The sequence below is a fragment of the Uloborus diversus genome, chromosome 2 (assembly GCF_026930045.1).
Source record: "Uloborus diversus isolate 005 chromosome 2, Udiv.v.3.1, whole genome shotgun sequence".
NCBI lineage: Eukaryota > Metazoa > Arthropoda > Arachnida > Araneae > Uloboridae > Uloborus > Uloborus diversus.
The window spans coordinates 172,013,709-172,038,250 of NC_072732.1; the positions used below are offsets into that span (position 1 = coordinate 172,013,709).

Sequence of the window (24,542 nt, forward strand, 5' to 3'; positions counted from 1 at the left end):
CAGTCAATAGATACATTTTACCTTGCAAAAAATGGGGTCAAAGATTTTATTTTCTTAATTTGTACATATTGGTGCCGACATGGAAAAACCAAGTTATCCAACACGAAAGACCCCGGGAGAACTTTTGGGGGTCGAAAAACCACAAAAATTTATGACTTTTTTTGTTTTTTCCAAAATATCTCCGAAATGGTTCAACTTAGAAAAAAGTTTTAAATATAAAGTTTAAAGAACATAAAATTTCCTACAACTTTTGTATTTACAACTTTTTTGTAGCACAAATAACAAGCTTGCTATAGCTCTTTGAAAATAGGCAGTTTTCCTCCACTCCGAAAAAAAAAAAAGCTTTCACACTGAAAGCAAGGCGTCATAATTATTAGAACTTCAATAGAAACTTTAGTTTCAGACAGTTTATCGACAGTTAGAGTAGTTTGAGTTTCTTGCTCAACCCCCCCCCCCCCCCCCCCCCCCCCGCTGGACACAGTAGCAATTCTGGCTGACAGATTAGTTCCCACTAGACTCCAAAAACAAACGATGTATTATGAAACCGAAATACATATATACGCATTCATTTAAAGCACATACGACGATGCAATAATAATTTTAAAAAAAACCTTCCCCACTGCTCACGAAACTAACATTTCTGATCTGACAGAGGTATTCTTCATCAGACTCCAATAATAGATGATATATTGTTGTTTGTAACGGAATTACACAATATATACATTCATTTGAGGGATATAATTCGTACATTCTAGTCTAATTATTGCAAACAAAGATGCGATTTTTAAATATTAATGTGAAGGAATGAATATTAGGCAGCTAATAAGCAAACAATCAACACAGTCATGCATCCTATGCTCTGATACAATAATAATAATAAACCCTCCCCCACCGCTCACGAACTAATATTTCTAGTCTGACAGAGGTGGTCTTCAGTCAGACTCCAATAACATATGATTTATATTGCAGTTTGTAATTGAATTACAAAATCTTCTCATTCATTTAAAGCACATAATTCGTACCATCTATTCTATTACAAGCGAAAATGCAATATTCGAATATAAATGTGAATGAATAAATATTAGGGTGATAATAAGCAAACAATAGACATAAAAATGAATAAATAAAGGTACAAGAGTAATACGTAATGAACACTTTGAAAAAATTCTGCAGAAACTGACTTTTTGAGGCATGAAAAACCCAAAAGAATTACCTTACAAAATGGAAATCCAACTGTAGAAGATTAATACATACATCTAAATTAGAGAGATTCATTCGACCGTAAAGCAAATAGAGAAATAACAACAAAATACGCTGTTTATCTTCTTCGAAGCCGTTTTGAAGGTTCAGGTTCTCCCAGTTCAGAATCTGTAGGGGGTAGAAAGAAGCTGTGGTCCTTTAATTGTTCATCTCCTTGTTGCGGTACTTCTAAAAGCTCCTGGAACAAATTATCTTCTTCAGCAGTCTCATCCAAAGATGAAATTTCTGCAACATTTTCACAATTTGTGCCACTGCAGTGTTTGCACGTGCTGGAGCATTTTAAACCTGCCTTGTGACAAGAACAGGCTCCAGTACCATTTTTCTTGCAGGTACAAGGTACAATCTTCAAAAGATTCTGAGTAACTGAATCTCTTTTCGTGTCAACATGCATTAGACCTTGCGTCCTGCGTTCCCAACCCCATTTCTCTGGATCAAATATGTTGCCCAACCAACTTTGAATTTGGTGGTAGAACCGATATGAATGATAACGTCCAGCATGCCCCCCCTCCCCGCACGTTGGAGGTAGCCCTGCAAGATTTATCTTAGCCCTGTATACTAGTTTTATAAAAAGATTAAATTGCAAAGTATCCAAAGATAGTTTCAAATACTTTACGTCACCTGTGTATAATATTTGCAAAATGTTTTCTCCAGCTGCAGCTAAGGAAGGCATCATGATGACAGATTGGATCCATAAATACTTCAATAGCTTCCTTAATTTCAGGAGTTTTTTTTTTTTTTTTTTTTTTTGACTATTTTGTACAACTTAATTTTGCCTTGGCCAAAGATTGCCGAAGTATCACACCCACTAGACGCATGGATGAAAAGAATATTGCTGGGGTCAAACTTAAAAGATTTAGTGGGGAAAAAAACAAATCACAAGCATTCCCTCTTCCAGGTTTTAAAAAGAACAAGTTGCTGAAAGGCTGTCCTAAAGCTGTCATCAGTCCTCTCGCTCACTATAACAACCTTTTCAATTTCTTTTGCCTTTGAAAGAGCAGTAAGTGAGTGAGTCGGCATCATCTTGAGTCTGCCTGACTTCAATGCCACACTCTTCGAAATATGTCTCAAGAAGTAGAATAAGACAATTCTTTTTGTTATAATTTGCCAGAAATCTTTCTTAAGGAATTTAGTTAACATGTTAGGTTCAACCATTACTTCAAGGGAAGAGATTGATTGCTCATTGATATAGCATTTGTGACAGGCAGTGTGAATTGTCACTTCTTTTAAGAACTTCAAAAAACGCTGATGTTCTTCATTTTGCCGTTTTGCGCTGCATCTTTGAAGATTTTCTGTTCCCTTCTCCTTCACAATCTTTATTTCGCATTCATGAAAACTGATTTCGCAAATAATAATGATAATAATAATTAAAAAAAAACACCTTGGTCAGGCGTAATCATTTGTAGGAAAAAAATTGTAATTCAGAACACACAAATTGATAAAACATACTCTCGCTCAAACTCTGAAGTGACCAACATGAGTAGCTATTGAGTCGATTCATCTCATTTGGAGAAAAAAAAGGGGGGGGGATGAAATGAGGGTGTTTTGTTTAAATTAAAGGGAACGGAGGCATTTACCCTCAGCTGTGAAAGACAAATGATTTCCAAGGTCAGACTGCCGGCGTTTCTCCTTTTTTCCTCCGTTATCCGATGCGCTTTCATGCACTTCGCTGAAGGGGTTCAGAAAAGTGTGACTTTCAAGAAGCTGTAACTCGCTTGCTTTTCATGTTACAAAAATGTTGTACTGACAAAAGTTGAAGGAAATTTAATCCTCTTTAACATTTGCATTGGAAGTTTTTTTGTAATTTTAACCATTTTTGAGATATTTTGAAAATACTACAAAAAGTAACAAATTTTTGGGGGTTTTCGGCCCCCAAAAGTTCTCCCGAGGTCTTTCGTGTTGGATAACTTGGTTTTTTCATATTGGCACTAGTATACACAAATTTAAAAAATAAAATCTTTGACCCCATTTTTTGTAAGGCAAGCCCGTTTTTTTCTACCTATTGACTGGACTATATGGGTTTTTTGCTATTTTTATTTATTATCAATATTGTTGAATACAAAATTCTCTACAAATTTTGTTTTAAAAAAATTTTATACGGTGAACCATTTTCGAGATAGAGGGCGGAGAGCGCGCGGTCACAGGATCACTTCAGGTGAACCGCTGCCTCCGGTCGAAAACGCGCCATATATAGTTGATGAACTATCGATAAATCAATGATTATAAATATTTGTCAATTTTTATTAACTATTATATTTTATTTTATAATTTTTTTTCTAACCTGTCCACTTTTTCTTCAGTATTAATTTACTTAACACTTACCTGCCCATGTAATTGCAGAATTGTTAATGAAAATATAGGAATTATATTTGAATTTTAACCTAATTAATATTAATAAATTCTTACATGATGAAAAAAAAACAAATAAATTATGAATTAATCTTTTTATTAAAAAATATCATTCAATACATTTATTTTTAAAGTAAAAAAAATGGAATAAAGAGTACAAAAACTACAATTTATAATTTTAATCATCTTCTTCCTCTTCATCGTCGTCTTTCGGCTGCTGGTAAATTTAAAACTGGTCTTCATTATAGTCTTCAACGACATTTGTCTCAAGTTCTTCCATGATTTCGGGGTCAAAGGTCCTGAGTCATACCATGTCAAGTGACCTAGGGGTCCCCACTCGACCATCTCGGATTTGGATGAAATTTTATAGAGGCGTAGTAATGCCTTTGAAACTAATCAATGCAAATTTTCAGCTTCGTATATCCAAATCCTGAGGATCTAGGATCTCCGAAAAATGTGATCCAAGATGGCGGATCAGCTTTTTGTGCCAAATTGCCAAGTTTACACCAATTTTACAAGAAATTTTATTACACTAGAAGCCTGAAATTTAAGGCGCTTAAAGTATGGTTGACCGTTAGTATATTCAAGTATTTTTGTGAATTTGAGCTCGTTAGATTTTGTGTAGCATACGCGTGAACTTGTAAAAAAAGCGCGATGGGAAAATTTTTTCCTGGAATTTAGGTTGTCATAAAATCTGAACAAAAATAATTCAAATGCTTGTACTGTGTGACTCCATTGTAAAAATGCTTGTTCTTAATGGGTTACAGTTACAGAGCTTAAATATGTATTTTCTGGAAGATATTGTGATTCAAAGTGGCTATCAAAACGCTTCAAGTGAAAAATAGCATATTTTCAAAGCGCTATAGCTCAAGTTTGTCACCTTGCATCTTCTTTTCGTTTATACCATTAGAAAGAAAACACTTTTTCTTTTCAAAATAAGTTTTGTTTTTGATGGTGTTCTTTCGAATAAGGATAAAAAAACGAGCTTGAAATTATGTCAGTCGTAACGAATTGCCATGTTCAATCTCAGATTACAAGACATTTTATAACACTAAAAACCTGAAATTTTAGGAGCTTAAAGTACTTTTAGTTGTCAACACGTTCTAGTATTTTTGTGAGTTTAAGTTCATAAACTTTTGTGTAGCTCGTATGCAAAGTCTCGAAAAAACACAGCAGAGGAACTTTTTCCTGGATTTTAGAATGTCATAAATTCTGAACAAAAATGATTCAAATGCTCGAATTTTGTAATTCTATTCTTGCTATGCATATTTTTAATGGGTTATAGTTGCAGAGCGTAAATATTGATTTTCTAAGAGATAATGGCATCCAAAGTGGCTATCAAAATAGTTCACACGAAGAATAGCCTGTTTTTAATGCCCTGTAGCTTAAGTTTGTCACCTTGCATCTTCCTTTCGTTGGTACCATGAGAAAGAACATATTGTTTCCTATAAAAATTGGTTTTCTTTTCGATGGTGTTCTTTCAGTTCAGTGGGAAAAAATGAACTTGATATACTATTTGTCGTTAGCGAGAAAATCTCGTTCTTAAATAAATAAAGAAAGGTGAATGCTGTGACAACCGACTTATAGGGGTTTTGCAACTGTTATAAGTCAGAAACAGTTTTTTCATGAATCATTTAAAAAGTTCTTTTGTAAATGAAATATGTTAGAATCAGAAAAGTATTTTGTTCAGGAAGCGGACTGATACACTAGAAAGAACAAGATAATTTTTTTTTTATCATATTTCATTTGCAAAGTATATTTTTAAATGATTAATAAAAAACTATTTCTGACTTATAACAGTTGCAAAATCCCTATAAGTCGGTTGTCACGGCATTCACCTTTCTTTATTTATTTAAGAACGAGATTTTCTCGCTAACGACAAATAGTATATCAAGCTCATTTTTTCCCACTGATCTGAAAGAACAACATCGTGTATAGACTACATCGAAAAGGAAAATTATTTTTATAGGAAAAAATATTTTCTTTCTCATGGTACCAACGAAAGGAAGATGCAAGGTGACAGACTTGAGCTAAAGGGCATTAAAAACAGGCTATTCTTCTTGTGAACTATTTTGATAGCCACTTTGGATGTCATTATCTCTTAGAAAATCAATATTTACGCTCCAACTATAACCCATTAAAAACATGCATAGCAACAATAGAACTACAAAGTTCGAGCATTTGAATCATTTTTGTTCAGAATTTATGACATTCTAAAATCCAGGAAAATGTTTCTTTGATGTGTTTTGTCTAGACTTTGCATACGTGCTACACAAAAGTTTTTGAACTCAAACTCACAAAAATACTAGAACGTGTTGACAACCAAAAGTACTTTAAGCTCCTAAAATTTCAGGCTTCCAGTATTATAAAATGTCCCGTAATCTGAGATTGAACATGGCAATTCGTTACGACTGACATAATTTCAAGCTCGTTTTTTTTTTATCCTTATTCGAAAGAACACCATCGAAGAAAAAACTTATTTTGAAAGGAAAAAGTGTGTTCTTTCTAATGGTGTAAACGAAAAGAAGATGCAAGGTGACAAACTTGAGCTATAGCGCTTTGAAAATAGGCTATTTTTCACTTGAAGCGTTTTGATAGCCACTTTGAATCACAATATCTTCCAGAAAATACATATTTAAGCTCTGTAACTGTAACTCATTAAAAACAAGCATTTTTACAATAAAAACACGCAGTACGAACTTTTGAATTATTTTCGTTTAGATTTTATGACAACGTAAAATCCAGGAAAAAAATTTCCCATCGCGCTTTTTCACAAGTTCACGAGCATGCTACACAAAATCTAAAGAGCTCAAATTCACAAAAATACCTGAATATACTAAAGGTCAACCATACTTTAAGCGCCTAAAATTTCAGGCTTCCAGTGTATTAAAATTTTCTGTAAAATTGGTGTAAACTTGGCAATTTGGCACAAAAAAGCTGATCCGCCATCTTGGATCACATTTTCCGGAGATGTAGATCCTCAGGATTTGGATCTAGGAAGCTGAAAATTTGCATAGATTAGTTTCAAAGGCATCTCTACGCCTCCATAAAACTTCATCCAAATCGGAGATGGTCGAGTGGGGACGATATGAAAAATTAGGTCAATTGACGTGGAATGACTCTCCTATCTTCGTTAATGTCGCTCTGATATGGTAGAGCATTGAGACAAGCTTGCCCATTACAATTGGCCCCAAGTTAAAGAGCACTGCAAGCCCGCTTTCCTGCATCCGATTGCGAACCACAACCACTCTTGCAGTTGCAGAAAATTGTATTTAGCAAATCTTCTGGAGCAAATGGTAAAATTGTCATGATAGGCTCCAGAAAATCGTTTCGCATTGCCCCAACCCCATACCTGGGGTTCCAAATCATGCCCTAACCAAGTTTGAACTTGATAATATACACGCGTTTGAAATGTTGATGAGCAGCTGCACTTGGTGGAATATTTGGAAGCTGCACAGGTTTATTAAGTTTTGTAGACTTGACGTAATGCATATAACGATGATCGATATAATATAATAGTTAATAAAAATTGACTAATATTTATAATAATTGATTTATCGATAGTTCATCAACTATATATGGCGCGTTTTCGACCGGAGGCTCCGGTTGATCTGAAGTGATCCTGCGACCCGCGCGCTCTCCGTCCTCTATCTCGAAAACAGTTCACCGTATAAATTTTTTTTTAACAAAATTTGTAGATAATTTTGTATTCTACAATATTGATAATAAATACAAATAGCAAAAAACCCATAGGAAATGAGATATTTACAAAAAAAAAAAAAAAAAAGCGCAAAAAAAAAACGATTTTTGGGATTTTTGACCTTGAAATTTAATAGTTGCGTACACTCTACCATATGTAGGTTTTGAGACAACCTTTAGGGTGTCAATATACAAGTATTTACAGACTTACAGCTGGGTATCTCGAATTCCGAGATTCTTACCTAATTTAAGCTTAAATGACTGGACTACACCGAGATTTGATTCCAGTGTTATTCGCAAACAGAGAAGACTTGCATTGAAAAGTGATGGTGAAGATTGAACTAAATCTTCTCTACTTACCCTCCCCCTTCAAAAAAAAAAAAAAAAATCAGAAACTTGTACTGTGTAGCTGAGCATTATTTGCTAGGTCTTTATTTGCAGAGCATTATTTGCTAGGTCTTTATTTGCAGAGCATTATTTGCTAGGTCTTTATTTGCAGAGCATTATTTGCTAGGTTGGCAGCGCTCGGTGGAAGAGTCAAAAATATCAAATTCGTAGGTGATGGGGGGAGGGCAGTAAATAGAATCAGAAAATCAAGACTTCCACAATATGCACCTTATCTGGCAGTTAGGCACCACAATTCAACTGTAGTCAATTTCTAATTAAAAACAAACAACAATACTTAACGAGAAAAGCCCTGATTCACCAATGCCTGGTTTAGGCAACCTATATTTTTGCCTTGTTTTCGACCGTTTTTGAGGTGAACTCGTCCAAGGCCGAGCGCCAGCAATCTTGAGCTGCACAATAGCTTACTAGAACCACAAAATCAACAATTTTACAATTTTGATACTTACGCAGGATAAAAGAGCCATCAATTCGGAAGCTGCTTTGATGGCTTCTTTTCTGGCCTCGGATGGTGTAGTACACCATAGGAACAATGTTTGGAATCTGAAACGAAAAGGCCCATTAGCGCACATCTTATTTTCACTGTTTTCTTTTGACACCAACCAAAGACGTCTGAGAACAAATGGTTGTAAAGAGAAAGATTGATAAGAGGGTAAGAAGTTTTAAAAAGTCTTTTATCCCGTTCAAATAATGCCAAAATTTTCTCCTTTACTTCCATGCACCAATTAAAGGAAGTGTTCTAGGACCGACAAGTGAATGAACACTTAAGATCAATTTCATCTTCAAAAATTCATAACACTGAAAATCTAGCAAATGCAGTTATTTTTCAAAAAAGGGGGGGGGGGAGAATTATAAACAGTACCGAACTAGTGAATGAACACAAATAACCAGTGAACAAACACTGCATTTTTTAGTTGTTTTTGTCTTGAAAATGCATGGAAGGAAGTTACTACTGCCAATTCACGTAAGAAAAAAAATTTGAAACTTTTTTTTATGTATATATGAGCTGCTCAATGTTAATTCACTGGTTGGTCTACCATATTACCAAAAGGAAGAATTTCTACACATGACTTCAACTGAAATTTCTACACTGATTCAACTGAAATGTTTATTTTAATCACCCCATGAATCAGTGCGAACTATTCCCCCCCCCCCCCCACCCGACAAATTTTTTTTGCCGGATGTCTTTTAATCCATAAGCTCACTTATTTTGCACTGAAAAAGGGTTTCCTTGCCACCCCCCGAAACACGTGCCTGCAGTCATCTGCAATTCGTGTTATTATGCGGTTGTTATTTCTTATTTTACTTTTCAAGCACAAAGGAATTTATTTTACTATCATTGATAAACGTTTCGCATACTTTTTGTCTGAACTAAATCATGAATAATTGAGGCAGTGAGAAGCAAAGGGATACAAGTGGACATTTTCAAATCATGAGTAAAACGCTTTTAAAGATAAGGTCCTAGGTAGGCTTTCATTGAAAATCTTTTCTAAATAATGCGGTATGACAGCACCTATTAGTATTATCTTTTGCCCCAAGACCGAGGTGAGGTTCATCTACCATTTGTACTGCTTATCTCCAAATTTTTAATTTTTGCCACTTACATCCCTTTACTTCTCACTGCCTCAGTTGCAAAATACCTTCCGAGCTAGTATCGCGGATAGTGGGAAATTAGTTTTTTCTTTCCTGAAGGGGAAATAACCAAATTAAAATGTCATTTTCCGTACAGACAAGAGACAAAACTCATTAAATATTTTGTCTCCTTTCTTATCTGCATTACAATAGAAACACATCAAAAACAATTCAAATTTGATAACTAAAAATTAAAAGTGACAGTTCTTGGGGAAAACAAAAACGACTCATTTGTTCATCAAGTGCTGAAGAAATCTTCTTCGAATCGCTCAATTGTTCTATTTCACTAGTCAACAAAAATGAACTTTTTGTCTGCATCCTGGTTTAAAATACTCAATTCCTACTAATTTTGGGTCGAGTAAAACGAATTATGGTAGTGGATTTTTTTTATTAGCTCTCGTTTTCAAGATACATAAAAGCCCACTGGAGAAAGATGCACAGCAACCACACACTGTTCTAAAGAAATGTTAAGAAGGAAAAAAACCCCTGTGCAATAAATGTTATTAAATAGGACCTGTGTTATTAAATAATGCTTATTTTTTGGAAAGCAGTGGTTGCTTTTGGCATACTGATGTAAATGCTTCATTTTCGATTGCTTTTTGTACGTCAAAGAAAGACCATCTCTTTAATTGTTCAACAGCATTTGGTGAGCATTAACTCAGCCCAATGACCCTGATATATGCGTTCCATTGTAAAGATATCTTGGTGAACCCTTTCCTCATGCTCACTGCTGATAACTTTAGTTTTTAACCAAAATATCCTGGAAGAAGGGAACAAAATAGAGTTTCAGAGTTACATCATTCATCAATGTTTACCGAACTTCCGCAGGGATTGTTTGGCCAACTGTTTTTAGTTCTCGTCTTCTCTGCTGCTTAGAAATACTTGAAATGTATCATTAAAGGCTGCTCGGGTGTTTTTTTCTCCCCTCGCAATTATTTTTCCAAAGACACTAATTTTCATATTTACGCCGTTAAAAATTCTCTCCTTAACCTCAGCTTCAATATATCTTGGGAATTTCCCTCTAAGGTATTGGAGAATTGTCTTTGTTCACAACTTTCGCGAAGCTCTTCATTATTCCAGCAGAATCAGCATGGGTGGAAGCAGAAATGGGTGGATCTGTACCTAAAACTCCTAATTTGGCTGACTTTGGGCTTTTCTCTTCCCAGAATTTAAATTTCTTGTAGTTCATTTCGGTTTTCATGTAGTGAGATTTTCTATCCCAAACTAGGGTCGAAGTATAGAGGACTGTCAGTCCCGTGGGTGGTGTTTCTACCTGCCAGGAAAAAAGAGCATTAGTGCGAATTCATTATCCTAGTTGGCCCTGTATTTTGAAAACTAGAGCTAATCTCAACTTTTTATGGTGATTTCCGTGTTTAGTGAGGCAAAATGTTTCGGAAATACGTGTTTTTGAGCCGGATGCATTTTTGGTGTTGACTAGTGTTTTCAAAGAACATTAAAGTGTTCTTTTCATTTCTATTTCGGGAAATCTTTTGAAGCTAAGCACTTACTCATAAATGAAGACTAAGACATGAATCCATTTTTTAGAAGAAAAAAAAATACAAGTCATAAAAGTGAGCAATATAGAGTTAAGACGTGAAAAGTCACCAAGCGATAGAGATATTATGAAGTTATCGTTAGTAAATGAGGGAATTGATATTTTTTATGAATTAAAGATCCTCTGATTGATATAAAAATGATGAAGTGTTCTTAAAAAGCGTCAGTAAATTAGTTATCATTACAAGTGCATTCTTTCTTTTTAGTTCTCTGCATAACAAAATTATCATTTTTCATCCTATTATGCAACCACATTAAACTTTTGCATCAAATAGCACCCTAAGAACTAATTACGTCTGTAATTTTGCAATTTATTGTGTTTTGACAGTACTATCTCAGCTTAAGTCTTTCTTTTCTTCCCTACCTCTCGTTTTTAACTACACTGGTATATGCTCAAAATCTACCCGATAAAAAATAGTTAGTTCCTACTCAATTTGATGCTCCAAAAGTTTATTTTGCTTTCATTTCTTCAATAAACGGGAATTAATTTTATAACTAGCTGCCTTCGATGGCCGCCGACGGCGGTGTACTTTGGGTGGCATCCCCTTCTTACTGCTTGCGGCGGTGCAATAATTAATGAACGGTACATTAATTTTCGGCGTAGAATGCCTCTAACTTAATCCACTTTCGCTGTAACTATAATCCAAGGTTCGCACGCAATGGCAAGAGAATCATTATTTCAAAAAACGCGCCCTAGTTTCTCCACTTCCGTTTGAAGGAGGCAATCTGCCAATTAACTACTGAGGAGCGAAAAAGTCGATAGGAAAAGCAAAATACCAGATTTCGAAGGAAGAAAGGAGGGAGAAAAAAGACGTTCTTAATAATTATCTCCACAATTAAAGTAGTACAATTATGTATCCTAGCCAAACATGTTTGCTGAAAAATTTTGAATACATCGATATCTGGTTCGGTGGTCTCTGTCTTTCACGAGGAGTTACGATGACATAAGTACAACGAACATAGATGCTCTCGGATTTTTCTATAGTAAATTAGCCGCCTTTGGCGGCAGCCTCACTCGAAGTAATGTTTCAAATGCCTTATTAATAGATTGCCTAATATAAGAATTAAAATACCTGATATTCCATCTTTTGAAAGTACCTGTCCGAACAGGTGCTGTGAAGTATTCTTTTTGTATTCTGACTTTGGTTTTCTTGGAAGAGTTCCAATCGTAAAACACAATTATCATTCCAATTCTGAATAAAGTTGCCAGCCATTGAAAAATAGTTGCCACCTGCAACAAGAAAAACAATTTAAAAAATAACAAAAGCCCATATGGAACAATAAAACAAATTAGTTGCAACAATCACCGATACGTGGTGGTTTTGAGCGAATAATCAATAATAAAAGAACCAAAAATCTAAACGTGAAACCGGATGGGCATAGCTAATTTATTGAAAACTGTTACAGATAGATTACACTTGGGCATGGTGATGCCGATCAAGTTCAGGTTTCAAATGTTCATCGAGTTGGAGGACACAATCCAGCTAGTGCACTTAGTGCTCAACTGCGAAAAGTGATGCGTCAGGAGTGATATTTTACACATGTTGTGTTATGGATCTTTTAGGAAGTCATTGAGGTTTTGCTACACATTAGACTTCAGCTCCCCTAAAGGCAAAAACCACATAGCGTCATATCAGACTATTGAGGAGACAACGTCATATGAAAAAAAGTTACGGCTTATACCCTATCATTTGTAAAACGTTGTCGTAATAACTCTTGTACTGCTCTATCAGCACAAAATAGAATATGGCTCCATCTTGCATGAAAAGTCACAGGAGGGCACTGTCTGCTGCAGTTGAGGAACTATGAATGTTAGCAAATTGTGCAGGTATCTTCGTGCAATAACCGAACATGTTACAGGTCATGTAATCCGAAATTCCTCAAAAGAATAAGGATCAAACAGAAATGACTACTCATTGGGTTTACTCAAGGTTCAAAGTATTTGGACTGGAGGGACTTTCTTTTGGAGACTGCAGAATCACCTGTTGGCGATTGTAAGAACTATTTTATTACTGTTATTATTATTATTATTATTCCACTCTTTTTCCTCCCTTCATTATTAGTAAATGTACCAATTTTTGTTTCATTCGGATATTTCCTTCAAGCTACGGACAGCTCCAAATAAAGATACTTATTGTATAACCACGCGGGTACATCAAATACAAAACAATATCACTTGCATATTTTTACTTTAAAAATACACAAGCTTTTGATTTTAGTAGATGATAAAAATATCTGCCCATAATCTGTATAGCAGAATTCAGTAATATTTCTTTCGCTTCTTCTTTTACAATAAAAGAATATTAATTAGGACATTTCATAAGGTAAATAACGATTATGTTTATGTCTGAAATTATTCCTGAAAGCATTTTTTTTTATGAAGATATCTAGCAAAGCGTTTTCTCCCTCATATTTGTCAAGTGTGTTACCAAGGTTTAAGATCATGAAAATAGTTTACAATTTTACCAAGAGTGGGTGCTACATTTTCAATAAAATGACTTATACTAGTTAAATATACTTAACTGTACACATTTCCCATTTCAATTAAAAAAGAACAGTGTAGTAGTACAAACAATTTATATTTTAAAGGTGAGTATTTTAATTCAATGTTAAGTCATTTACCTAAGTTTTGTGTTAAAAATACAAATGTATTGTTTTTTTTTTTTTTTTTTTGAATATAATTGTTAGTTATTTTTTAAAAAAGATTTTTTCATTTCTTATTGTTTTTTATTAGCATGTACAGTTTGGAAGATAATTTTACATTTTCTGTCAAATTCATTGCTAGTTAATTCCATGACTATATTACTGGTAACCAGGGACGGACTGACCCGTCGGCCCACCCTGTGCGCCCAAGCACCCTCGATTATGTGCACCTTCAGTGTTTTTTTTTTATTTTTTATTTTTTTTAACGGATTTGACGGTTCTTTCAAATATTTTAGAGTTGGATAAGTTGTTTTTATTCAAATTCAAACAGACACTGCATCAACTAAGTCTTTCCTCATTCCCTCGTTACATTCGGGTTCCTTATAAGCGAGTTCAACTGTATTTAGATGTTCATAAGACAAGGAGTAAAAAATCACCTACACACAGTACATTATCAGAGCTTGGTGTAATCAAATGCTTGGGGGGGGGGGGGGGAATGCTTCGGACTGTTTTGAGTTTCTTATTTTCCCTAAACAAGCACCTTCTTGAGGTTTTATACGGATTATGAATTTTAAATACTGAATTCTAAATTAAAATTTGCACAGGAAACTTACTTTGATGACGATATCTACTCCGATGATTCCACAGAATGAATTTTGTACAAGGATGACTGTTCCTAAAATGGCACACCCCATATCTAAGATGCTGACGAATAATTTTGCATATACAAGCGTGACGACATGACGTCTGGGTTCCGGCTGTGAAAAAGATGAATAATAATTAGACATCATTGAGGTGGCATTTAGCACATAATTTCGAAAATAATAATTAACTTATTTCACTCTCATTTAAAATATAAATTGCGGGTAAATGTTTTGAAGATTCGAAAATCGCTTAGGAGCCTTTCATTAATTATGTAAGGGTCCCTAGGGGGAGGGGGGGGCTTGAAAAAATCTCCACATACGCTTACTTTGGGGAGGGGAGGTTCAAATCCTTTCTTACGAAATATTTTCCAAGTCGATATTTTAGATTAGAAATCGCGCGGCCAAATGGTTTGATAGGGATTATATTTCATTTGCGCCTGGAAGGTAATAAATGCATAAGTATGAGCTGCTTTTTATTTGTTTTACAAAGAATGAATCGTCTGAAATGTAATAAAAGAATCGCACTATGTATGGCAAATTTTATTTTTAATTAATATCGCACCTTATACAAAAAAGTGTCGAAAAACAGTCAGTCTAGATTCCAACTTTTTAGTAAATATTTCTTTGCACAAAAGGGTTTACTTTAATAATAGTGAATTTAATTTCGATTTCGGTGATGTAAGATTCGTTATTTTATTATTTGAGAAACGAAATGGAATCTTACATAAGAATAGGGGGAGGGGTTTGAAAAATCTTACGTACCCTTACATGGGGGAGGGAGGGTCAAAAATTGCCAAAATCATCCTTTTTTGATTAATGAATGACCCCTTAATGCGTACTAACAGCACAGTGTCATTCGTTAAAGATCGTTTGAGCTGATTACAGAATCCAAGATACGAGTAAACAATGTAACAAGGTATCGCTTTGGAAATTACAAGCACTTCCAACGAATTACAAGGGATTCTTTTTAAGAGCTTATAAAGAGAACAGTGAGAAAATAAATTTTATGGAAAATATTTACATATTAGTATGTAATAAAATGCAAGTTTTGTACATTTGAACTGTGTAGTTCAAATGTAGGTGCATACAGTGGCGTGCAAAGGGAGGGGGGACACCTGATGGCCTGGGCCCGAGCCAGAAGGGAGCTCAATATTTTTTTAATTATGGGTAAAATGTAAGTGATAAACAGTACGGAGAGAGGCCCGTAAAAGTCATTTGTGACGGCCCCAAAATTTCTGTGCGCACCCCTTGGTGCATATATCCAATTCCAATATTTACGTAAATATGTTTTTTTTTTGCTTACAGTTATTGCAGTGCAACACTTGGGTAGACCAACAAGCTGAGAGTCGGGGAGTTTCAAAATGGTCCCCTAAATGATTTAAACAAAACATGAAAAGCTATCGTAACTCACATATCTATTTGTCGCTACAGATGCAGGAATTTTTCCTAAAACTTTTGCGAATTTGAGATACCTGTCTAGTGACACATAGCCCCCCCCCCCCTGTAACGATTTGAATTGGTCTGAGATTTGAAGAAACACAAGAAGCGATTGGTCACTTCTGGAAACATGTGTTGACATCTTTACCGGTAGACAAATGAATGCGTTGCGCACTCCCTGAAAAGGAAGAATTCAGCAGTGATTAGGTTACCGGTGAAATAATTTTCTTTAGCAATCTGCGAAGCTTATCGAAAATCAAATAATAGTGTACAAGATAAAAGAACATTGGAGTACTCGTAAAATCTATATCGGCACGAGAAATGTCTTAAAATAAGATTCTAATGCAAGTATAGATGCTAAGTGTGGAGTAAATCCCAGAATATACGATACAAATCTTTATCAGCTGATATTTAAGATTCTTATTTCTTTAAAAAGTTTAAGATTTTTTCTCCTCCAACTAAGAAATAGTCTGCAGACCTCCTCAAGAATCTGCGACGCACGTCACAGAATACTGCCACCAAGGTTACGACTATACCAGCACATGGAATATTAATGACTCTTTTGAAAATGGATTACTTCAAACTATTCACCTGGTAATAACATTTAACCATTTTAATGGTTTGATCATTCAGAAACGGTTAGAAATATAAAACGTTCCTGCCATTTCACAATGGGCCGTATGCTGGCATATGGTAGAATAATAGAAACGACTTAACCGGTAGACAAATCAATGCACAACACAAAAGGAAAGGGAAAGATTGCGCATTAATTTGTTTAGTGGACGATATTTTTTCATTTTTTAAAAGCACATTTTTTAAAAAATTTTACCAGTTGCTGGCGCCGAGCAGCCCCAGCAACTGATCAAAACATTATGGGCGTAGTTCGTAACTTCGTCTTCTCCGTCCACCATAAAGATGCTGGCAGCTACAAGGAGTGTGGAGGAGGAGCAACAAACCAGATTATTGATCTTCAGCAACATTTTCCAGTTATGCTCTAGTGATCAGTAGTTTTAATCCTTCTTAAGCTTTTAAGCCCCTCAGCCAACGGCCCATTTGGGTGCTTCATGCTAGGCCTGTTTAGCGAATATCAGTGCAGAAGACAGTCGGTAGTTTCGTTACGAACCAAGTATCTCAACATGTCATTAAAAAGGCGTAGAGAGAGGGCTAGTTTTATAACTAATAAACAATTTCTTCACCTGAGATATGGTGCCCCTGACGCTAAAAAGGACGAACAAGCAACCTAGAAGCCAATTGAAGAAGAAGAGGATGCATAGGGACGGCAAAGACACATCGATGAGGGGTTGGGATGTCTCATCGTTGCAGAAGAAACGTTGCTTCACGTAGGATGCGTAAACAACAGGGATCCATGCCAGCCTATTAAAAGATAATTCATAAAAAACAAACAATAACTACAAGTTGTGAATAAAATTGCAATGTATATAAGTTTTCGGTTGAACTACGTTTGAGTAAGCAAAGCATGTATATCGTGAGGCTCTGAGAAGTCGAGCTCCGACTCTGACAATGTTTACCTCTGTTTCGGAAAATAGGGAGGGGTAATTGGCGCTAAATTGAGCTGAGAAATTTCTTAGTAGTTCTTCAAAAATATTCCAACTAAAATCCGAGCCAATAACAAGTTATTTTTCACTAAACTCCCCTAAAACAGGCAAACATAGTCAAGGTCACACAGTTCAAATAAACAGAGCTGCACTATATCCATCGTTAGTACACAAAATGTACTGTCGATCGACAGTTGCTATGGGATAGGCAAACGCAGAGTTATGAAGAGTCTGTCTGAATGGTTTACCTCCCGTTTCGCCCACACTAAAATTCCAAGCTCTAAATGGGAAGCAGACCCGTCATTTGAGCAATCGGGGGGGGGGGGGGTTCAATTCACACACTCTGGACTGAGAAACACAATGTAAAAATGAATTTTTGTATCTATTTTGTTGTGTATTCCCTTTTAAATATATTGAATACGAACCCCCCCCCCCCCCCTCCCGTCCTCGAAATTTTTGAAATGATGGTCCTGATGACAAGGTATAGAGTAAATAAAAGCGTGCTCACTAAATTGTGTAGAACCAATGACAGAATCAAAAGGGCGGCGAAAAATATTTCTAAAATATTTTCGGCGAAAAAGTCTTGCTAAATAGTCTTGTGGATTTATGTGTCAATGATTTCTTTACTTTGCAATAAATTAAATCCCCCTGCCCCTCTGTGAATTCCTGAAAATCAAAGAACCTCGGTGCCAGATTTAAAAAAGGTTCCTACTTAAACTGCAGATTTGTAGTAGGAATACACACACACACCATCCATCCACACATACATCTATTTTTACATGTATAGATCATTGAACTCAATGGTATAGATAGTATAATTTCCTTTTTGTTACTTACCATGGCAAATATATCACAGAATCAACTATACCGATGAAAAAGAAATCATCTGTTGCTATGGAGCAACGCCTGCCAAAGATGCGCATGCCCGGCATCTTGGAGCTGCTAAATCAGTTGCTAACCGGGAGCTACATTTCAAAATCTCTGACTGTTCTCTCACCTGCAAACACAAGAAATAACAGCTAAGAAACGTCCTTCCTACATACGATTTGTTGAAAAAATATTGTCTAAAAGAGAAGTTTTCATTAAAATCGTAAGCAAGATGGCGAAAAAGCTGCACATTTGATCATGTAACATTAGAAAAAGCCAAGCATTGCACCTCTACGACCCCGTTTAAAAGATCTAAAAATTATCAAATACAGTAAAACCTGGCTACAACGTTACTGTTGGGACCTAAAAAAATATTGTTATAGACAGGTTATCGTTATAGACAGTTTGGTTATTCATGTTGACCATTTTGCTGGGACCAAGGAAAATATCGTTGTAGACAAGTTTATTGTTATAGACAGTATCGTTATACACAGGTATCACTGTATATAGCTTGGCTCCGATAAGTTTACTATGGGGTGACGCTTAAATGATTTCATTTGTTAAAACAGGCGTGAGGCATGCCGGTTTTCGCTGACGATAACTCTTATTGATGGTATTGTGCCAATCTAAGAATTTCTCCTTTTTTCAACCCAAGCCAAGCATTAATGAGATCGTCCAAGACCAGACCCTTTTTACCAGAGCAACAGTACACAGCATTTAAATGCGGCTCTGATAAGTTGAACTATTACGTTGACGATATTTACAGCTTTCGGTGTCAGTTCAGTGAAAAACGCGACAGTTATTGGTGCTGATTTAAGTTGGTATACTTTCGCAAAACTACTACGAAAATAACTTAATTCAACTCATAGCCATTTATCCATCGCTATTACCAGAAAAAGGGGTAAAGACTGTCAAGGTCACAGCTAAATTATCAGGATCACACTACACTTTTGCAATCAAAGAAACAACAAATGCCAAATAAATAAATGCTTCGGCGTTCCTTATTTGAAGCTACCATAATATTCAATTAAAACGATTATTAGTTTAGAGGCTGTCCATATAAATAATGTCACTTTTTTTCGACATTTTTGTCCCCGGCCCCCTTTTTGCGAAATGTCTCTCCTCAACTTACCCCCTCCCACCCCTCTTTGTCACGTGTCACGCTATTATATTCTTACGAGAAAAAAAAAAGCGTGATGTGATACTTCGAAATCTTTCTATCCATCCCCCTTGTCACAAACTGTCATAATGGGGTTGTTAACTTCAGTCAAAAGGAATACTTTTAGTCACTAAAATTGATAGAATAAGCAAAAAAAAAAAAAAAAAAAAACATGAACCCAGAAAATTCTTTCATTTTCCCAACACTTATTTTTAAATTAATTTTTTTAAATGTCAGATTTTTCAAACAAGGCGTAGTCTTTATGACGTTACAAATGATGCAATTTGGCTCATCTTTCTACTACGTTTCCACCTTATGATAATCAAGCAGCGCATTAAAATTGCGCTCTACGCTTGCTATCAACCATATCGTTGCCAATACACGTGAGTAAAGATGCGAATTAAATTGCAACACAGAATGGCATTTCATCATTTGTGATGTCATCGGCAAGAAATGTAAACAATAAAAGTTCACCGATTTAAGTATTTTTTAAAAATATTAAACAAATTTTTGAAAAAATGGTTGGATCCTATGTTTTTAAGCATGTTCTTTCAGAAAAAATACTTTTAAAATATTGGAAACGACCCCATTTCACGAATTCACGCAACCCCTCAACGCGCGACATCATTTCAGGCAGTGAGAAGCAAAGGGATGTAGGTAAGTGCCAAGATTGAAAATTTGGAGATGACCAGTACAAATGGTAGGTAAACCACTCCTCTGTTCTGGGGCAAGAGACAGTGTAAAGCTTGACCACGGAGAGATGACTGATGACCTTGAAGCGAAACGTCATTTGTATCATTTGTAATAGGTTGACTCAGCAAGAAAGTGCCGAGTAGTCAGAGGCACGTTCTTGCTGATCCTGTCTATCACAAAATAATAACAATCAACGTATTACAAATAATTAAAATAATGTTTCTGCTTCAAGGTCATCCGCCATCTCTCCGTGGTCAAGCTTTAGCACTCCTGGTAGGTGTGGTGCTGCTACACAGTATGATTTAGAAAAACTTTTCAGTAAAAGCCTACCTATGACCGCAACTTTAAACGCGTTTTATTCAAAACTTGAAAGTGTCCACTTACATCCCTTTGCTTCTCACTGCCTGATTTGTGCACAGCCCCTTACGCACATACCTATTTACTAAAATCAATTGTCACCTTGTAATTATTGCTTCTTTTTTTTCTTTGGACAAAAGTTTTGCCTTATTACCAGTAGATGTCGTGATAATTGTTTATCCTTCATTACAGGACTACTTGTCACCAAGGATTCTAGCACAGGCTGGATGAAAAACCAATTACATGAACATTTGAAATGCTTTTCCTCGTTGAATTTCCGCAAGTCATACAAATTCAAAAGTCGTAGGAATAATTATGAATTTAATTAAGCAACACCGTTTGCTGTTGCTGCTAATGATATACAAATGACATAAAAGTGTTTACAAAGTAATTTTGGCATAGAATAAAAAAAATGGATACGACTCACTTAATTACTCCCTTACTGTTTTACATCATGAAACAAAGCTTAATTTCTAGCAAAAGAAGTACAGGAGTCCTATACTGCCGTGACAAAGTAAAGCGCAGTATCAGCAGAAATGAGTTTTTGAGATGTTTGAAGAAACGCGTTTTGGATGCAATACTGACAATAGGGAAATGCTGGAATCTGACACTTTTTTCGTGCTTTATTTTTGGCGGAAACTAAAAAGGCAAACTTGTACAATAAAGTTAAAGTACAATAGATGACAAACATGCAAAAAAAAAAAAGGAAAGGAAAGAAAAATTTGCAGTTACTGCGCTTTATCTTCCAACACATTATAGTACTCTACTCACATCTTATGTTTTTGCAAGTAAATAGGCAGAATTTCGCCTAAAATGTTAAAATTTACGTAAGATCTTGTCATGCAAAAGGAGTCTTATATGAAAGCGAAATTAATGGTTTTGGACTATTAAAAACTTGTAAAGGATATTTAGCATTAAGTTATCGCACCTAAGCCATTGCTAAGGCAGAACTACATGCAATATACCAGACAGATTCACTTTATCTACTTTTTATTGACACTCCGCTTCAATGAGATGACATCTGCCTCCAGCTCGGTTATTCACTATTCCTGACTGAGGAGTTCTAATAAGCAGGGCCGTAACTAGAAAATAATTTCGGGGAAGATTTAAAAACTTTCATGCAGAGCTTACGAACTATAAGAAAGTTGTGCTAATATATTCTTCGAATTGGTTGTAGATTATGGAATTTCAGGTCCCTTTATCTCGTTTCAATTGTGAGAGAGAGTAGTTAAAAAACAAATACAATATGTGGAGCCTCATAAATTTATTTATTTTTATGTGATTTAATCACTAGTAAATCCAGTCTTAGAGAAAAACAGACAGAAAAACATCAGAATGTTCAAGTCGAGGGTTCGTCTTTTATGATAGCGTTTTATGCAATTAATTTTCACATGAAAGAAATTTGAGTTTTGGAACAATATTTTTTGGAAATTTTTAAATATAAACGAACATTGAAATGTCAAACCGAACTTTTCAGGTGGGGAGGGGGGTTGAACCCTACCCCCCCCCCCCTTCTTGTATACGGCCCTGCTAATAAGAACGAAACTGCAGCCTCAGGATGTTATAAACGGGTTATCTGGCATATTGCAAGTTGTAAAGGGGATATTTCATTTCAGTTACATGCGATAGACTACAGTTTTAATTACCTACCAAAATTCATTATCGAAAAAATGATACGTTGCCGTTTTGAGAATCATTAACACTGCACTTGCAGCTTTGCGCGATTTGCTTTTCAAAGTTCATAATAAAAATAATTCTATCTGTTTTCTCCTCATAATATTATTGGCAGACATCCCATAGGTTTTTTCGGAACCGGATCAATATTTCATGTTTCATTTGAATGAAAAGTATCTTTTTTTTATAATTGTTATTCTCTTTATGAATTGAGCGAAAATAGAGATAATGAAAAGTTGTGCAATGAACAAAAAAAAAAAAAAAAAAAAACTGCAGTTAAAAATGGAAAACTTCAAAAAACGTAGAACATAAGAAACTTTGTTCCAACTCGTTACAGCCATTTGCAAGACGCTTCATTAGAACTGCCCACCTGTTGATAATGAATCTGCTAAGAAATGTGCACAAGGCCAAGGCACCTGATTAGTATTCTACACACATGGAAGGTTTTCAACTCGTTTGACGTCAATGGTAACGCAGGGTGGGTCACATCACCACCTTTGTGACGTATGCTTAGTTCAAGGAATTGTAGAGAATTTATATTTCACCAATTTCTTACTTTGTTATGTAAGCAAGAAAATTTTTAAGTTTTCCGAGAACATTGAGATGAAGAACATTATGCAGTGACGTTCCTAGGGCTGGTGTCAACCGAGGTGGTATGATCTGCGGTGTTACCCCCCTCCCCCCCCCCCCCCCCGCCCAGTAAAAAATATATTAAGGTTTTGTGCAAACATGAAGTTCGTACAATTTTCAGAAACAACTCGGTTGTATTTTGGTGGTGTAATGAAAGTTTTAATTAAAAGGAAAGTAGGAACGACGAATGCATTTTATGCAAAATTTGCCCTAAACTTTATATATGCATTTGACATTTGACACTCTCAGAGCCGCGCCTACCAATTGCTTGGTTTATCGGTTTTAAATGCTCAAATAAATCTGAGCAACTGGGTCTCTTAGGAACTTTATTTAAATACATAAAAATACAGAACAAATACATTGTTATCTGTTACAATTTTGATTTGCTTCTGACAAAATTTTGGTAATTTAACATTAATATATGTAACAAGTTAGTTACCGATAGATATCCCCCCCCCCCCAAGTATCTCAAACTCTTATGTGCAACTAGCATTCCCGTACCTGGTATTGCTCGGGTAATGGAATAAGCAGGGGTTAACAGTGCTTGGTGCACCTAGTTTCGAAAATCCCCTATAATAATTACTTATTACCTATAATTTTTTTCTAATTTTGGGAGGATCCCGGGGCCCCTGGACTCCTTATATGCCCTTGTCCTTAACCGATCCTTAACTGTCATTAATGATCCTTTTAAAGCATTGATTTTCTTTGAAAACGCAGGCCACCCACATTTTATTATTATGCCTGCGTGTTTAAGCAAGAACTTCTTTGTATACAACATTTTTTTTTTTGGGGGGGGGGGGGTTCTGGTGCTAAAATTATTAAGCTGCTTGATGAACTGACTCTGGAGCAAGCTACATAAAATTGGCCGTGTGAAAAACAGTCTTCTCTTAAATCGATCCCTGCTACTTTTAATGTCTGTCCTTGTGACTTATTAACGGTTGCTGCAAAGCAAACTTTTACAGGAAAGTGCACTCTTCTAAATTCAAAAGGATAGTGCGCCTGTGATGATGTTCTTAAAAACTTCGTTTCTAGTTTTGAAAAAATGAGAGGAAAAGACAGAAACATTATTATTTGACTTGAGAAAAGCCTTGAAGAATCACGTGAGAAACAAAAACAATATTAAATTTAAAATTCGCTATCGACAAAAAGTTGAGATGAAGTACTGAATAATGATTTGAATGGAGGAAAGCCTCCGAAAATAATGAATTTAAATTTCATTGACAGGTTTTAATGTCACAGAAATTAAGGGGTTTTAATTAATTTCTCCTAGACTAATTGATATTTCGAAAAATCCTTTCTTAGTGGATACTTTCGTAATCATGTGGACATGCCTGCCAAATTTCAAGTCTGAGGCTTCAGCGGTATTGGCTGTGCGTTGATATATATATATGTAAATATATATATATATATATATATATATATATATATATATATATATATATATATATATATATATATATGTTATCTCAGGACATTGATTTTTATATATTAAGATAAAGTAGACAAAACCAATGCATAAAAGCTTTACAATGATACAATTAAACATAAACGACATTAGAGAGTTGTTGCTTTACAGAAGATAACGTGTTAAAGTGTAGAGAAAAACCTGAACTTAAACGGTATTAACTATTGAAGAAAGAAAAAATGTGTATATTAGTCAACACCTTGAAACATGAAGCCTTCATTAGCCAATAGACTGAAAATCGAGTTAAGTCTGATGCGGGTATGATGTTATGTAAAGGCAATTAATATGTTTTTATTAAGTGAAAGACTATGATTACGTCTCATACGCAAATGTGATGTTAGTGGACAGAAAAAAATGTAATGTTCTGGAGAACCTAATTCCCCGCAAGAGCAATTAGCAGAATCAGAAGGGTTAAATCTGTGAAGATATTGTGGGAATGGTCCATAGTCAGAAAAGAAAATTGTCTCAAACCTACTTTTAATGCGGGAAGAAAAACGAACGGTGGCGAAGAATTAGAAGAC

The 24,542-nt window shown here is 35.3% G+C and overlaps 1 protein-coding gene across 2 annotated transcripts in view; it reads right to left on the reverse strand.

Moving 5' to 3' along the window:
• The window catches only part of LOC129216152 (diacylglycerol lipase-beta-like), a 107,584-nt gene that overhangs the window by 42,006 nt on the left and 41,036 nt on the right, over nucleotides 1–24,542 (reverse strand). For both annotated transcript variants that reach the window (XM_054850311.1, XM_054850312.1), the window contains exons 2-6: nucleotides 18,014–18,173; nucleotides 16,817–16,994; nucleotides 14,154–14,297; nucleotides 11,970–12,127; nucleotides 8,160–8,253 (exon numbers count right to left, since the gene is read on the reverse strand). In XM_054850311.1, the coding sequence (XP_054706286.1) occupies nucleotides 8,160–8,253; nucleotides 11,970–12,127; nucleotides 14,154–14,297; nucleotides 16,817–16,994; nucleotides 18,014–18,108 (669 nt within the window). In that variant the 5' untranslated portion in view covers nucleotides 18,109–18,173. The remainder of the gene's footprint in view (nucleotides 1–8,159; nucleotides 8,254–11,969; nucleotides 12,128–14,153; nucleotides 14,298–16,816; nucleotides 16,995–18,013; nucleotides 18,174–24,542) is intronic.